Source organism: Dromiciops gliroides, chromosome 3 (genome assembly GCF_019393635.1).
Source record: "Dromiciops gliroides isolate mDroGli1 chromosome 3, mDroGli1.pri, whole genome shotgun sequence".
In the NCBI taxonomy this organism is placed as follows: Eukaryota; Metazoa; Chordata; class Mammalia; order Microbiotheria; family Microbiotheriidae; genus Dromiciops; species Dromiciops gliroides.
In genome coordinates this window covers 524001705-524018554 of record NC_057863.1, presented here as the reverse complement: position 1 = coordinate 524018554, position 16850 = coordinate 524001705, and the positions used below count along the sequence as shown (strand labels likewise).

The following is a 16850-nucleotide window of genomic DNA, read 5'->3' as shown; positions in this document are numbered from 1 at the left end:
GGACTTTTCAAGGTGTTTTCATGTCCTCACAAAAGCACTGCTAAATACAACAGCGATTATTATTTCTATTTTATAGATGAAGAAAGCAGTCCAAAGAGTCTTAATGATGTGTTCCAATGTCATATAAGTAGTAATAGAAGCCAGGACTTCTGTCACTAGATCTAGTGCTCTTACCACCCCTCTATAACACACTCCCTTTCTCCTTCAGCAAAGGAAGTTGAGGGACTTGGTCAATGTCATACAGTTAGTAAATGGTGGTATTAGGATTCAAATCCAAAGCTTCTAGTACTGTGGACCAGAAATATTGTGGGTTAAAATATGCCTGTATGAAAGGGCCTTGAGACTCTGTCTCCTAGAATCTTTTTCCTATGGAAAAGTGCCTTCTGTATTTGCTTAAACAATGAATCAATTCAGATAGATGATAGATAGATAGAAAAAGAAATACAGATATATGTGTGTTATATACATATACTTATATACATATGTGCATATATGTGTATCTATAAAATGATATGTGTGCATTATGTATTTTGAGCTCATTCCACAAATTGGGGAGTATTTGTTTTAAGAGTCTAATGTGTTGTTGGCTCTCTTGATCTATTCATAGGCTGACCAAAACCTTGAGACAAATGCCCTGAGGTCCCTGTGTATCAGGCAGGTGGACTGCTGTATTGTTTCTCTGCCTTCATCTTATAGTTTTGCTATGGTATGGCAACTTGTTGTAGAGTCTTTAAATGAAGTCATCCAAAGACAAAAATGTTTTAATGGCTGTTACTGCTGCTTAGTAGTTTTCCTTTGTAACTTAAAGTGTCATAGTTAGAATTATGATCTTTGCAGAGGGAAAGATAATAAGATACCTTTTCATTTCACTTCTTCTTAGACACTGGCTTCTCTAGGGATGGGATACTGAAAAGGATCTTTTTGAAATTGAGTTTGCTTTTACATAATAAGATTTAGACTTTTCCATTTCTAGTTTGTCACTGGAAACTTTTAAGGAGATGTCTAATATTTCCTGGTAAATGAATCTACAACATGGACTTTGAATCTCATCACATCAACATAATGAACTTCCTTTATTTATGACATAATCTCTTCCATGAATCCCCAGGTTATAGCTTTTAGCTGGGGACGTAGGATCACATAGAAGAAGGTGCACTTGAGTTAAAGAGCATGAATTTTTATATCTTTCCTTAGCTTCAATCTCATGTGGAAGTTGATATGCTGTTTTCTCTCTCTTTTTTTTATTTAGTATTACTGTCCCGCTAAGAATAGAGGAGAGTTATAGTCCAATGTAAACAGTGTTATTCAGGAGTTCAAGTGGATTATGTATAGTGGAGACTCTAAAATTGCCTTCATAGAAGAAAGAACCCCATTTAGTTTTCCTATGTATATGTGCCTTTGGGGAGCTGACAAATTTTGTTTATAAAGTAAAATAAAGCTCATGGGCTGGATAAATCAGAGGGCTTGTGAAAGGCTATAGAGCATGTTACCTCCAGTTTGGTTCATATCCAGTACAGGCCTGTAGTAAACATCACCTTTTTTGCAGTGGTCCATTAGGAAAGAATTATTGCTTTTAACCTCAGTGTACAGAATGAAGTCACAACATAAAGATCAAAATGTCATTACATCTGGCATGTGAGTTAATAGCTTTTAAGAAAAAGTCAGCAAAAGATAATGTAGAGAAAGAATGTCACCCTCTTCATTCTAAGCATCATTGAAATCCCTCTCAGTAGCTTCCAGTGACCTCCTAATTGGCAAACCCAATGACTTTTGTTCTATCCTTCTTCTCCTTGGTCTCTTGGCTCTATTCATTCCTACTGACCACTTTGTCTCTCACCTTTCATGACACTCCACTATTCTGGTTCTTTTGTGTCCTCCATACCCCACTCCTTCTCTACTTCCTTCTCTTGCTCCTCTCCTTCTTGCCCCCTAACTGTTGGTATTCCTGTAAACTAAGGTACATGTACAATCCAATGTACTGTTACTTTTGCTAACTAATGCAATGAAAACACCAACTTGTCTTACTTCTTTGAATGCTAGCAATCAAATTTGTTAATCAAATGCATGGAAACTTTGTTTTAATTATCTATTAGGCAATACATTGACCCCTCTAGGGGCAAAGGACCAACATAACTTCCTGTAGGGTCCTAGTAAACATGTCTCATACTAGTACTTAGTAAGAAAGTTACTGCTGTCTAGCCAGAAGGTGGTTGGCTAGAAAGTTGGAAAATTTCAGTCAATCAGGATTGCCCTTAAGGGAACTTGATTCTCTGGTATAGGGAACATAGGAGCTTGCCTCAGTTGTGACCTAAGGTCAAGCCTAAAGGCTAGGAGTATCTAGTGGGTTTCTTATAGTTCTAGTTATGGGAGTTAGCAGATTATACCCAAATTTTGATTGGTAGTCAATGACATAATTTACTTACCAATTAACTTGATTGATACCTGATGGAATAAACTAATGATGAGTTAGTTTGTTTTCCAAATTTTGCCAGTGATAGACCTACCTGGGGTTCTAATTTGTTTACCATATGTTTGAAGACACGTGCATATTTGTTTGTTTGTTGTTTGGTTTGGTTTTGGTTTTTGTTTTTGCAGGGCAATGAGAGTTAAGTGGCATGCCCAGGGTCACACAGCTAGTAAGTGTCAAGTGTCTGAGGCCAGATTTGAACTCAGGTCCTCCTGAATCCAGGGCCAGTGCTTTATCCACTGTATCACCTAACTGCCCAGATACTTACATGTTGATTACTATCCTATACCCTACATATGCTTACTTTAATACTGAAAAAGAAACAAGTTATGAAAAGCAAACATCAAAACACTTCATTACAAATTATGGCCTAATACACATCAAAATAACAAAGATATTATTATTTTATCCCCTGTGGCTCCACCATTGATCCCTACCCCATGTAGTCAGTCTTCAAAGCCTGTTATATTTATTAAAATATCTTTCATAACTAACCATTTCCCCCCTCTTTACATCCTAACTCAGGCAATCACCATAATAGCTAGATTCTCTTTCCTTTCAACCAAATAGCTGCCAAATGAGTTTTTCCTACATAGTGCTTTTCTTATATTACTTTACTGGTCAGGAGCCATCAAGTGGACCCCTAGTTCCTATGACATCAAACTTTATCCTTCTGTCTTTTTTTTTTTTTTGGTGAGGCAATGGGGGTTAAGTGACTTGCCCAGGGTCACACAGATAGTAAGTGTCAAGTTTCTGAGGCTGGATTTGAACTCAGGTACTCCTGAATCCAGGACCAGTGCTTTATACACTGCGCCACCTAGCCGCCCCCTATCCTTCTGTCTTAAAATAACCTTCATCATGGAACTACCTTTCGCCATACCACCTAGACAGTAACTGTGATGTAGTAAAAGGTCAGTGGACTGGTCGTATCAGAAGACTTAAATTTTCAGCCTGATTTTGTCACTAACTTAAGTCTTATTTCGGGCCTCAGTTTTTTCATTAGTAAATTATGATCTTAGATTAGACTTAGAAGGGACTTTAGAAATTATCTGATCATCTAGGACTCTGAGTTTATCATCCACCCTCCCTCTTTTGTAGTTAGGACCTTCTCATCTTTATTCCATAGATGCCTAACAAATACTCCATTTTCATCTCTGTGCTTTTCCCCTGGTTATTATTCTTGCCTGGAATGTTTGCCATCTTCCCCCTGCTATCTGCCCAGATCTGATTCAATTTTCTAGCAAACATTATTGTGTATAGAATTGAGGTGATGTTAATGCACACAGTAGGTGCCCCAAATCAGCCTAATTACACTAGCCCTAACTCCTTAGCGCTTCTCTGTGTGAATTTGGCATTTAATTTTCTATTGCATTTTTTATTTTTTTTTGCTTGAGTACCACCTGTCCAAATCTCTTTCCTTCACAAGATTGTAATCTCTTTCTTTAGGGATAGGAAGCATGCCATGAAATTCTTCTATAACTCCCAAAGCACCTAGAGTAATGATGAGTATATTAAGCCATTCCATGACTTGATATACCCCGGACATTATCAGATCTAGTCCTCAGTTTTTAGATGAGACAAAAAGTTCAGTGCAAAGGTCATTGGGTTCAAATCCTAAGTCTGCCACTTACTTCCTTTGAGAGCTTGAGCAAGTCGTATCATACTGTCCTCAGTTTGCTTATTTGTAAAATAAGGGGATAGGACTAGATGACTCCGAAAAGTCATTGAAGGCCAAAATATATGAATCCATGATGAAGAAACATTATGACTTGTTCAAGATGATGCAGTTTCCTTGTTGGCAGAACACAGGCTGGAATTGTTTAGGTCCCAGTCTGCTGTGTGGATAATAATCATAATGACAGTTAACATATAACACTTACTATGTGCCAGGCACCATACTATATGCCTCAGAAAAATGTTATTATTTTTTCCCATTTTACAGATGAGGAAATGAAAACAAACAATGGTGAAGTGACTTGCCCATGGTCACACATTGTCTGAGGAGGGATTTGAACTCGTCTTCCTTACTCCAGGTTCAATCCTCTATCCACTGTGCTGCCTAGCTGCCTCAACTTGGATGGGATGCTCTACTTGGAAATCAGAATTACCTGAGTTCAAATCCCACCTCTGCCACTAGTCCTATTGTCCTGGTTACATTATTTAACCTTCTCTTGACCTCAGTTACCTCATCTACAAAATGAGGATAATAATACCTAAATGATTTCCTTATAAGTAAGGTGATATTCAAAGGAGATAATGTGTGCAAAATATTCTGTATACCTTAAAATGTTATGTAAATGTTAGTTATCATGAGCATGACCACCACCACCATCATAATAAATTTTGTATATTCCATACATTTATGTTGGCTCAACTGGGTGACTGATTAGCTTATGGAAAAGTTACCCTAGAAAACATCCATCAGAACTATTGCTCAGTAGATCCCTACTCTTGAAACTCAAATGAAGAACTCTCAGTGACTGTCCATCTGTTATTTTTAATAGCATGGGAGGGAAAAGAAAAGGGCAAAAGGCCCCCTGGCATAAAATCTTCTTGACATGGTAAGGAAGAGAAAGTGTCTTTTGCCAAGACAGTAAAAGGTGTTAGAAGGATTGTGGAACAAATGGTATTAGCCTGAGGTAGGGAGTATGCCATCACTTCATTCAAAAATCATGATTCTTTGCCACTCTGTCTCTCTCCCACTGAGTCCAGATTGATAGATGAGCTATAACATACTAAGCAGTGAATTTACCAAGAATGGGAAATTTCAGATACCTACACTGTTGAAGAGATACTTTAAATGAAATTTATGCCCAGCTTCTAATTTTATCTTTTTAAAATTTTATTTAGGAGGGACAGGGATAGTGGGGTGTGGGAGAGACAAAATCAGTTTTACATTTAAGAGATTACAGGAATTGTGCCTTTCACAACCTATGACTACAGACAGAATCACTAGTGGAGACTTAAGCCTAATGGTTAATGATCCTTAAATCATTAGCACCACGTGGGCAACTCTTTCTCCAGATTGTACTTAGTCCATCATAACTATGATGGTTACTTGTGGTTTATCTTTCAGTAGCACTTTCAGGTTTACAAAGTAATTTGTATACATTGTCTCATGTGATACTTATCACAATACTGTGAGGTGTGTGCTATCATCCCCATTTTACAAATGACAAAGTTGAGGCTTAATGAAATTAAGTGACTTGCCAAAGGTCACACGACCACTAAAAGTCTGAACTGGGATTTGAACCGGAATGAATTCATTGTATGTTGAATCTAGAAACACATTGTTGTTCACTCATGTTTGACTCTTCATGACCACATCTGGGGTTTTCTTGGCAAAGATACTGGAATGCTTTGGCTTATTTTACAGATAAGTCATTGAGGCAAATAAGGCTAAGTGACTTGCCCAGAATCTTAAAGTGTCTGAGGCTGGATTTGAACTCAAGAAGATATCTTCCTGACTTCAGGCCCAGAACTCTATCCATTGAGCCACCTAGCTGCCCATACAAAAGCATCCTAGACATTTTCAAATCCCACCTCCTTGTTCTGTAGATGAGACAAAAAGAGGAAGTATGGTACAATGGAAGGATCATTCCTCTCCCCTCCTCTTTCCTTTTGTTCCCTTGTCTCCCCTCTCTTCTCCTCTGTTTCCCTCCCCTCCTCTCCAGTCCAGCACATTCTCTGCTCTGGCAGTATAGGTATTCAGGAATTGGCACTGAATGACTGCCTCATTGGGGAACTCAAAAAGACCCAAGTCAAAAACATGAAAGAATCTGGAGAACAGGAGGAGAGGAGGTAAACTAATGGAATAAAAATAACAGGGCAATCTTATCAGGAAGGAAAATCTACATGTTTTTGTAGACACAAAAAATAATTAAAGGGAATAGGGGTAATAATGTAATACAGTATGCTATGGTGGGTGGGTATCATAGTGGTTAGAGTGCTAGATTTTTTTAGTGTTAGAAGGCCTTGGTTTAAATCTAGACTGCCATTTAATAGTCCTGTGATATTGAGAAAATTGTTTCATTTGGGGCTAATAATGCTTACATGGCCTTTCAGAATTGTCAGGGGGAGAGGTCTCTTTAAACTTTTAATTGCTATGTGAATTAGTCACTAATGACTTTGGGGGTAAACTTTATCTAGCCTTAATTTTTGGTCGCCATGAAATATTCAAAAATCCTTTGGCTACTCATCACAGATAGCAGTGTAAACAAATATCTGCCCAGGTTTAGACCATGGAAACTAGGGCAAATTAATTATTTGAAATTATCTGGATATTTACAATACCCACCAGCAATGACCTTGGGTAGATAACTGACATTGCTTTCTCTGTCATGAATGGCATTCCAGACATCTAAATGAAGATGTGGTTGGAAATTGATGTAGGCTTTAGGAAGCAGTATAGGAAGCAGAAGTGAGAAGACTCCTTAATTTCTTCAAACTCAAGCCTCTTCTTGAACTTGAACCTGCATTTTTAAGAGATGTGAATGTGTTATGTATAAACTGTTGTTATTGTTTGCTTTCCAATAATTGGAACATCATACTAATTTTACAAGTTGTGATTACTAACAGCCGGCAATCACCTCACAGACTTGTATCGAAAAGAAGAGATAATCCAGGTGATGGGAAATGGCATCGTACAGAGCCCTCGATTCCCTAACAGCTACCCCAGGAATCTGCTACTTACATGGAGGCTACACTCCCAGGAAAAAACCAGGATACAGCTGGCTTTTGATAATCAGTTTGGATTGGAGGAACCAGAAAATGATATCTGCAGGTGAGTGGAAAAAGCAGTAACGATCACTTTTGATTCGGAAACTAGGAAGTCCAAGCATCATACAATTTATGGCCAGGAGACCATCTACTCTAACACCTCCATTTTTAAAAAAATTAATGATGAACCTGAAGCCCAGAAAATTAAGTAATTTGACCAAGGTCATATGAATAGTAAGTTGAAAAGCTAAAGCATGTACCCAGGTCTTCTGATTCCAAATCCAGGGCTTTTTATGCCACTAAGAAAAGACAGAACTGGCAACACCAGCAAAACAAAATATCCTTGGGCAGCTAGGTGGCACAGTGGATAAAGCACTGGCCCTATATTCAGGGGAACGTGAGTTCAAATCCAGCCTCAGTCACTTGACACTTGCTAGCTGTGAGACTCTGGGCAAGTAAGTCACCCTCATTGCCCCACCAAAAAAAAAATCAACAACTAACAAAACGCATAGCCAATAGCCAATTTTGCAGTAGCATTTTACAACCTGCCAGGAGATAACTGTTGTTTACCTCAAAGCTCTGTCCCCCCTCTCTATATTATTTCATATGGTGCTCTCATATCTCCTATGGCTTTAATTATCATTTCAGTGCAGATGATTCTTAGATTCATTTGTCCATCCCTAAGACCTCCAGTCATTCTCCAGCTTATCATATTGCATGTCTTGTTTACATGTTATCTTCTCCATTAGACTGTGAGTTCCTTGAAAGCAAGGGCTATTTTCCACCTTTTTCTGCATTCCCAGTGTTTAGCAAGGTATCTAGCACTTAATAGGTGCTTAATAAATGTTTGTTGAGCTACTGGCTACCTTTCAATGGTTTCATGGAACTTAAACTCCCAAGAACTAAGTTGCAATCATGCAAAGTAATAAGATTCCCCCACCCCTGTGAGGGAGTGAATGGTGTATATCCCTGCTCCATTCCCTGACCCCAGAATTGCCATTGTAAGTGTAACAATTGGAATGATGCCACCTGCTGGAGACTTACTGTAGAAGAGTTCCACTCATGAAGCGAAGGTCTTTGAGGGCAAGACCAGGAGTCTTTTCTTTGGCGTCAGGAAGTGACGCGGGCTAGTGGGAGGAGGAAGGAAGAGACTGGCGCTCGCTCTCGCTCTCTTTCCTGAGGACTCTGGTGGAGAGTGGAGCTAGAAATGTGCTCTCCCTTTAATAGATAGGAATCTAGGCCTTTCTCTCTCTTTACCAAATTCTTATTCTCCTTAATAAATGCTTAAAAGTCTAACTCTTGTTAAAGCTTATCATTTATTGGCGACCACTCATTAGATATTTTAGACAGTTTAGCTAGAATTTTAGCCCTTCACATAAGGACACATTATGTGCTTCTCAAATGATGTTTTCACATGCTTGTCCCTAGTTCAGCAGTTAAGGGGGTGAGGGGGAGCTTTTTGTTGCTGTCTGGTTGCTTTATTTTTTTCTTAGAATATTTATTATAGAATGTTAGGTGGTTGATTTTATTTTTGATTGTTCACTCACAGCATCTTGTTCTTTTAATTAGCATATATAGGACCAGGGGAAGGGCTTTTTGGTACTTTACTGCCCACACTTGTTCTGCATTACTAATGAACTACTGAACTGCTAAGCCATTGCAGCAGGTTTATTTTCCTTTGAATAATAAAAACTGGGTGTCTCAAATTTGACTGTCCTTTGTTGCACGTTTATTATTCAGACAGCTTTTATTGTGCTCCTCTTTTTCTGAGAATAACAACAGTGACTATTACTTTCTGGGACCATAGAGGGTAATGTATGCCAGGATGAAAAGAATAATGCACACAGGAGCAGCCAGTTCATATTTACATAGAGAATAAACAGAGCCAACCTTGACATTTTTGTCTATCTTGTAGTATTTTTCTTTATTATTATTTGGGAGGAGAAACAGGAAGACAGGGAATGATCATGAACTCTCAGTGCTCCAAGGGATCTCTAGTGTTGATGTGGGTATTCACTCAAAGGATGCAGATTATGACCAATCCATGCCTGCACATCTTAGGTGATGCTTGTCCTTGTCTTCCCATAGGTTTGTCACAGAGTGTCCTCTCAGTTTGCTGGTGACCCTCTTTAGGTTCTCCTGTTTTCTCAAAGATACCAATGTGGAATATGGGTTGTCCATTAGTTTATGTCACTCTTCCCCTGGGCCACCCAACTTCCATTTTCCAAATCATATACTTCTTTGATGAAATTTTTTGTGCCCTTTCTTCAAGATCTACGTATATGAACTAGTCTCCTTTAAAAAAGTGATGTGGCAAGCAAAACTCAAGTCATTATTCCTGAGCTAAATTTTATTCCTGGCAATTGGTCTTCGGGGCTTGCAAAAGATGGGCCTCTTATGCTAGTCAGGTAAAACAGAAATGAATTAGAATGGATTCCACTCACCCCCTCCTCATTCTGATCATACCCTAATAAGCTCTAGTACCCACTTGCCAATTAGGGTTTTAAGTTAACAAGGGAGGAATACAGGTAAAGTGAAAGAAAGGTTAAAAGGAAAAGGGCAGAAGGCATTTACTCCCTAAAATGATAAAGAAATAAAAAAATTTAATGGTGAATATCTCTGCATTTTAATATAAGTACTGTTCATGTTCAGAAATAGCACAGAGACTGTGGTAATTGGGTTGAAATGAATCTGCACTGGTCAAAGAAGTATCCAGCTATTTGGGTTTTGGTTTTGAGGAGCAGAAGTGTAGCAAGAAAACCACATAATACAGAAAATGACTGCTAATCAATGATTTGGGCTTGGTACCAAGAGGACACATCCAGACCAGCTTTTTGACATACATGTGTAGGGTCAACAGCCAAATAACTAATTGCCTATTTAGAGTTCACCATCTTGGAGCTCTCTTAAAAGATTCTTAGTTCCAAATGTTAGTCCATATATGTGTGTGTGTGTGTGTGTGTGTGTGTGTGTGTTTGTATTTGGTGAGGCAATTGTGGTTAAATGACTTGCCCAGGGTGTCACACAACTAGTAAGTGTTAAGGTGTGAAGTGTCTGAGGCCGGATTTGAACTCAGGTTCTCCTGAATCCAGGGCCAGTGCTTTATCCCCTGTGCCACCTAGCTGCCCCAGTCCTAATATTTAAAGTTCATTTGTCTTCATTGTTCAGCACAGTTGGCACTTTCAAAACTTTTTTTAATGTTTTTAAAAGAACATCCATTCACTTGATCCTAGGTATGACTTTGTAGAGGTTGAAGATATATCTGAAACCAGTACTGTCATAAGAGGACGGTGGTGTGGACAAAAGGAAGTCCCTCCAAGGATAACATCAAGAACAAACCAAATAAAGATAACCTTCAAATCTGATGACTATTTTGTGGCTAAACCAGGATTCAAGATTTATTATTCTCTTGTGGTAAGTAGCCTTGGAACCCTGTGGTTAAAAGTAGACAACGGTTTGTAAGTACAGACAATGGATACTATAATTAAATACAATGGGGCAAAGTTTGAATGAACTAGAAACCTCTCCACTCACACTGCATACACATACAAGCACACTTTGAAGATGTGAAAATCTGCCTTTGTGGAGAGGAGTGTGCTTGTCAGAGTCCAGATAGGTTCTATCCAAATTTGGAGAACCATTTAAAGTTATGCAATATAAACCCAAGTCACTACATTTTGAAATGAGGCCAATTTCTCAGATGGGCCATGAAACCCAACATATTAAAAAATGTCTAATCAGCATTAATCCTAGGAACCCACTGTTAGTGGGGCAAGAACAGGTTACCATGATTTGATTTCTGAGTAGTGAAGGATTTGCACTAGTACATCCTGGTCCTCTGACCTGCTTCTGCCTATACACATTTGCAAGACAGCTGACTGGGAAGAGACATGGACTATGTGGTCATGGGAGTTTTAAAAAAATGCCATGAAAAGGGAGTACACTCATGCCCTCAGCCTTAGATTTATTAGTAGAGCTATGCTCAAACGAATAAATCATAGACAAGTTTACACAGCATTCATTTTTGATGCTAACCCTGCTCTATAATCCTGATTTAGGAGAATCGTGTTTGTGGTTAATTGTAGTCCCATTAAAAGTGCATTCCCTTTGATGCCTCTTGGCTTTGTATCATATTGGCAGGAATCTTAGCAATGGCGATAACATTGTAACAGATTTCACTTAAATACTATTTCAAGCTTTATTTCAGTTTACAGAAGTGTCTTTGTTTCTGCATCCATTTATAAATTAATCTGAGGCCCCCATCCAAGTGTCAGAATTACCGCATACCAGATTCAGCATCCTTGATATGTACTTGTGAGTTTTAGATTTATGTCTTGTTGCATAACAATTAATGAAACAGAAATGTTCATCGTGAAGCCTTAGAATAATAGAGGAAAGAAATATTCAGATAATATATAAAGGAGGATGATGATCGTTATAATTAAATAATAGCATAGCACTGCAAAGTTTTCCAAACACTTTGTATAGATAATTTTATACTTACAACGACCCTGGGACATAGATACTTTTATTCACCCCATTTTAGAGATGAGGAAATTGAGTCTGAAAGAAAGTGTTCAGTTCACACAGCCTGTAAATGTTTGAGCCAAGATTCAAAGAAATCTTCCTGACTACAAGTCCTGCATTTGAGCCACTATTCCCCCAACACACACACACACACACACATATACACAGAGTACAACTATATGTTACATTAAATGATTTAATTTTCAATAAACATTTTCTCCCTAAATTTCATCCTGATCTAGCTACACTGAATTTTACATTTATCACATAGCGCAAATACACAATGATTTCAAAAATTCTTTCTGTTGAACATTATAGCAATCTTTGCTACAAATGGAGTTCTTTTCTTCGGTTTCTTTTTTTTTGTACTTTTCAAAAGGAAAATTTACAACAGCTTTTTTATATTTCATTTCATGGCTTTTGCATAATGGTGAGTTATTAAACAGTAAATGACTTCCACATCAGAATATAACAAAAGCAGAAAATAGCATGCAATGACACTGGCTCTAGTTTTAATTTGAAAATAATCCATCAGGCATGATTTGCATTATTGCAAACTCATGCAACACTGCTTCCAATTGAAATGAAGGTGCGAAGTTTTTGTTTCTACATTTTCCACCTTGTAATATTTACAAGTGTCTCATCCATTCTCAATTGGCTTTCCCTAGAGCAGACTTTCCCCAGAATGAGCATATAACTGAAATGGGGACTCAAAGGCTTAGTGGAGACTTTTTTTTTGAAAACTCAAGCTTTGCAAGATTCAAAATCCAAGAATATTGAGCCCTATGTTGTTTGAAGTATGGCTATTTCTGTAGTACTTTGATTATAGCTAAAACGATTGGTTACTATATTAGCTAACTATCCTCTTAAATAACATCTTGTCAATTGGTTGAAGAAGAAATAGTTCCTTTCTCAGAAGGCAGTATAATTTGTGGTGTGGGGAGAATGAACTGGAGTTGGTTGTTTATGCTATAATGACAATGCTGACTTGCTCAGCTTTGAGCTGGAGATTGAGTAGCTCCCATGATCATAAAAATGTAGGCATGTGAAAGCATACTCTAGTGCCAGATGCAAACCTGATCAGTACTTGTGGTGACAATGATAATGATAAAGGTTCAACCCACTATATACTATATTCCTCTGTCTATTGAATGGTTTAAACTCTCTGAGACCTATCATTTCTTGACTGTGGCTGCAATCCTTCTTTTTCATAACGTCTGGTTCCATATCAAAAATGAAACTATGGCATGAAGTTGTTATGGTGATAATTCCTGGCAGTGCCCATTGAAGTCATTCCTGATTCTTCATGACCCTATTTGGGGTGTTCTTGGCAAAGATACAAGAGTGGTTTGCCATTTCCTTCTCCAGACCCTTTTACAGAGGAGGAAGCTGAGGCAGACAGTGGTAAGTGATTTGCCCAGAGTCACACAACTAGTAAGTCACACATTTGAACTCAAATCTTCCTGACTCCAGGCCTAGCACTCTATCATGCCACTTAGCTGCTCCCTTGTCCTCTCAGATCATTTAAAAAAGAAAAAAGATAACAATCGTGGTCTGTTTTCCATTTTAACTTTTTATGCAATGGAGATAATAGATAATATATTCCTGACCAAGGCATTATAAGGATTGATAAATTTGAATTTATGATGTTCTCTTAAGGAATATTTGCATGACATTGTGGTATGTGTTATCGGGGGTAATAGCTGTTCACAGCCAGCAAGAGTCTTTGTAGTGATTGGAAAATGGACTAATCAGGCTAGCATGGACCACCCATGGATAGCTATATGGGTGAATTATGCTGTCAGACCTCTCTTTCCCAATGCCCTGGATGTTAATACCCTAAAATTTCTTCTGGTTCACATGGACTTTCCCAGTAGCCTTATACAGAGTTACATGAGACTGATTGTGTTTTGACATTGAAGGTGTGTGTGTATATATACATATACATATACATATATATATATATGTTCTACAAATAGCTTGAAAACCAAGTTCATTCTGCATTTTTAGCTGATCAGAAAGAGACTATTACAGAATATACCTGAGGGTAAGAGCAATCGGGCTAATACAAAATGTCAGAAAAAAGAAAAATATTTAATTTTTTTCAATGTTTTGGTGCATTTATTTTAACATGAACACATCTGATGTTCTAAAAATTCTTACTATTTTAGTCTAGTTAATGAAGCTTCATGGTGAATATCTTGTTGCACGTAGAGCTAAAGAGTTACCCATTTTCTCCATCTTGCTCCTTTTCTCTTCCTTCTTTCTACTCCTTTGCAGGGTATCTGAACAACTACCTCTCAAATTGGTGCAAAGCACCAATTTAAAACAGCTTGTATTGTCTTATGGGGGGGTCTCTGTTCACCCTTCTTTGGAAGGGCTAAAAGAAAAAAGAACTAAATGCATTATGGAGAAGGCCTCTTACATTTTCTTTTGGGTTAAAGAAAGATATTGTTTATAATAATCTTATGCCAACTGAGAGCTTAATTAGTAGATTATAGTGTCCATGGATACTTAGAGACTAAATCGACTTGCTAGCATATAGGAGGAATTAATTATAGAGTCCAACTCTATTAAATCCCAAGGCTCTCCTAAATTCTAATTCATCCTCCATATAGCTGCCAAATGGATATTGGTTTTTTTGTTTGTTTGATTTTTTTTAGTGAGGCAATTGGGGTTAAGTGACTTGCCCAGGATCACACAGCTAGTAAGTGTTAAGTGTCTGAGGCCGGATTTGAACTCAGGTACTCCTGACTCCAGGGCCAGTGCTCTATCCACTGTACCACCTAGCTGCCCCCCAAATGGATATTCTTAAAGCACACTTCTGACCATGTCACACCCCTCCTCAATAAACTCCATTCCTTACCTCTTACCTCGAAAGCCAAATAAAATGGTGTCATTGAAATTTCCAAAAAATGATGCCTTTGAAGATCATCTATTTAGAAGCTTTTCTAGATTATTTTTGCAGCACCCTTTCAATCTTACTCCTCAAAGAGCAAAACAAGGCAGAGGTTTATCAGACTTATTGGCTAATTGTGTATCTCCATTTAAACCAGCTGAATTAACTTCAAATGATGCTGTTGAGATTGCCATTGAGATTAAAACTCTACATGAGTCATGTTGTAGCATTGCAAGCAGTGATAAAGCAGAGAAGATGAGTTTAACAAGATAAAATTCTTAATTATCACCACTCTTTGCAGATTCTAATTTTCCTCTCCTAAAAACTTACCCATTAGCCTATCCAAACTCAAAATCAACAGCAACAACAAATGCAAAGCAGACTGAATCTCAGTTATTCAAACTGGATTCCCTGAGCAAAGCTGTAAAGTAAGGAATCTGTGCCTTATGCTCTGTAGCCTCACCACAACCCCCACCCCAAAGTAACCCCTTCTTCACTGACGCAAAGGCATACTATGCAAGCCTGTGCAATCCCCGCATGTGCACCGAACCTGTTTGCCTCTTCCCATTCTGTTCTGTCCTGTACCAAGGAGATCCAGGAGAGTTTGATTGACTAACCTTGGCTGGAGGGGGTGCTAGGAGTTAATAGAATTATATTCGAACGCAAAGGCCTTGAGAGCAGGGGCTGTTTCAGTATTTTGCACTTTCTGGGCCTTACACTTCCATGGACAGTTCAAAATTAATAAATGCTTGTTAAATTCTAGGGAAAGAGAGGATGGAAGGGTGGAAGATATCATAGTGGCAGATGGAAGAAGATTTGGGTTCTAGTGCTGACTCCATACATTTGTGTGGAGCTGTGTGTCTTGGACAAGTTACAACCTCTGATGGGAGGACTCAATGAGATAATAATATGCATAAATTGATTTGTAACTGCAAAGTGCAATATAAATAGATATCTCTAATTCTGTTACTACTGCTATTTATATTAATAGTGATTGATTTCCTTCCAGCAGAGGAAGGGACTAAGGACCACAAAGACATTTCTTCCTCTGCCTCCTTTGAGGTCCAGCTTTACACAGAAATAGCTCGTTTTTCTACATTTTTAGGATTAGTAAAGTGCTTTACACACATATTTCATTTGATCCTCACAACAACCTATGAGGTGAGTGCTCTTATTTTCCTTATTTTGCAGTTGGGGAAACTGAAGTTCACTGAGGTTCTGTGACTTGCCTAGGCCCACATTAATATTAAGTATCTGAAGCTGAATTTTGACCCAATCTGCCACCAAATCCAGCTCGGTGTTTACAGCACTATTACACTGGCTTCCTTTCATATGGTTAATTTAAGGGCAAAGACTGTCCCTCTTCTGTTATTGTAACCTGAGCATGTAGCAGAGTGTCTAGCACATAGTAGTTGTTTAATATAAGCCTGGGCATTGAACAATCATAGGTTACCTCCAGGATCAAATTCAAAGTCTTCCGTTTTACCTTGGCCTACTTGACACTTTTCCCACTAAATACTATGTCTTCCCTATTCTGTGACTTTGTACTAGAACTGTCCACCATGCAAGGGATTCTGTACTCTTATTCCCACCTCCCACCTCCCACCTCCCACCTCAGACTCTTACCTTCCTTGAAGACTCAGCTGAAATCCCACCTTTTATGGGAGGCCTTTTCCTATCCTGCCTCACTCCTTAGTAACTGCTTAATAAATTATTGTTGACAGGCTGAAAAGGAGAATGGTATGATTTAAAGAACTTTGGAAATCCCCTCCTCCCCAGAAATATTGTATTCCCCGCCACAGGCCCTGAAGCTCTACTAATTAGTCATATATGATTACAAAAAGAAAGACACTCTAGGAGAAATAAGGGAAGGGAGGAGAGTAGCAATCATTTATATAATAGTGCTTTGCTAAAATCTAGTTGAGGTCTCCTATACTAAAGGAATTAGTGAGGAGAGAATGAGGAATAAAAGGGAATTTTGAGGTATAAGGCAATTTGAGGAAAGGCAGAGCTGGATACTTAAGGTGTAAAAAAATTGACCAGCACAAGATGGGAGTGGGTGTGGGAGTCTCCAGTTTGAATGGTTGGAGCACAAATAGGGGAATGGGGAGGTGACAGAGACAGCAGTACTTGGCCTATTTTGAAATTTTGTTCTTGCCCAAGCCCGGAACAGTTTATTAGAGTGTCTGCCTAGGTTAAGTGGTGGTATTATTTAACTATTATTATATCCCTGTCCTC

The 16850-nt window shown here is 38.4% G+C and overlaps 1 protein-coding gene across 3 annotated transcripts in view; it reads left to right on the top strand.

The window, feature by feature from the left end:
* PDGFD (platelet derived growth factor D) overlaps nucleotides 1–16850 on the top strand; it is a 304752-nt gene that overhangs the window by 190278 nt on the left and 97624 nt on the right. For 2 of the 3 annotated variants that reach the window (XM_043990871.1, XM_043990869.1), the window contains exons 2-3: nucleotides 7046–7250; nucleotides 10420–10600. In XM_043990871.1, coding sequence (XP_043846806.1) covers nucleotides 7046–7250; nucleotides 10420–10600 — 386 coding nt within the window. The remainder of the gene's footprint in view (nucleotides 1–7045; nucleotides 7251–10419; nucleotides 10601–16850) is intronic. The other variant, XM_043990870.1, reaches the window with a different exon arrangement.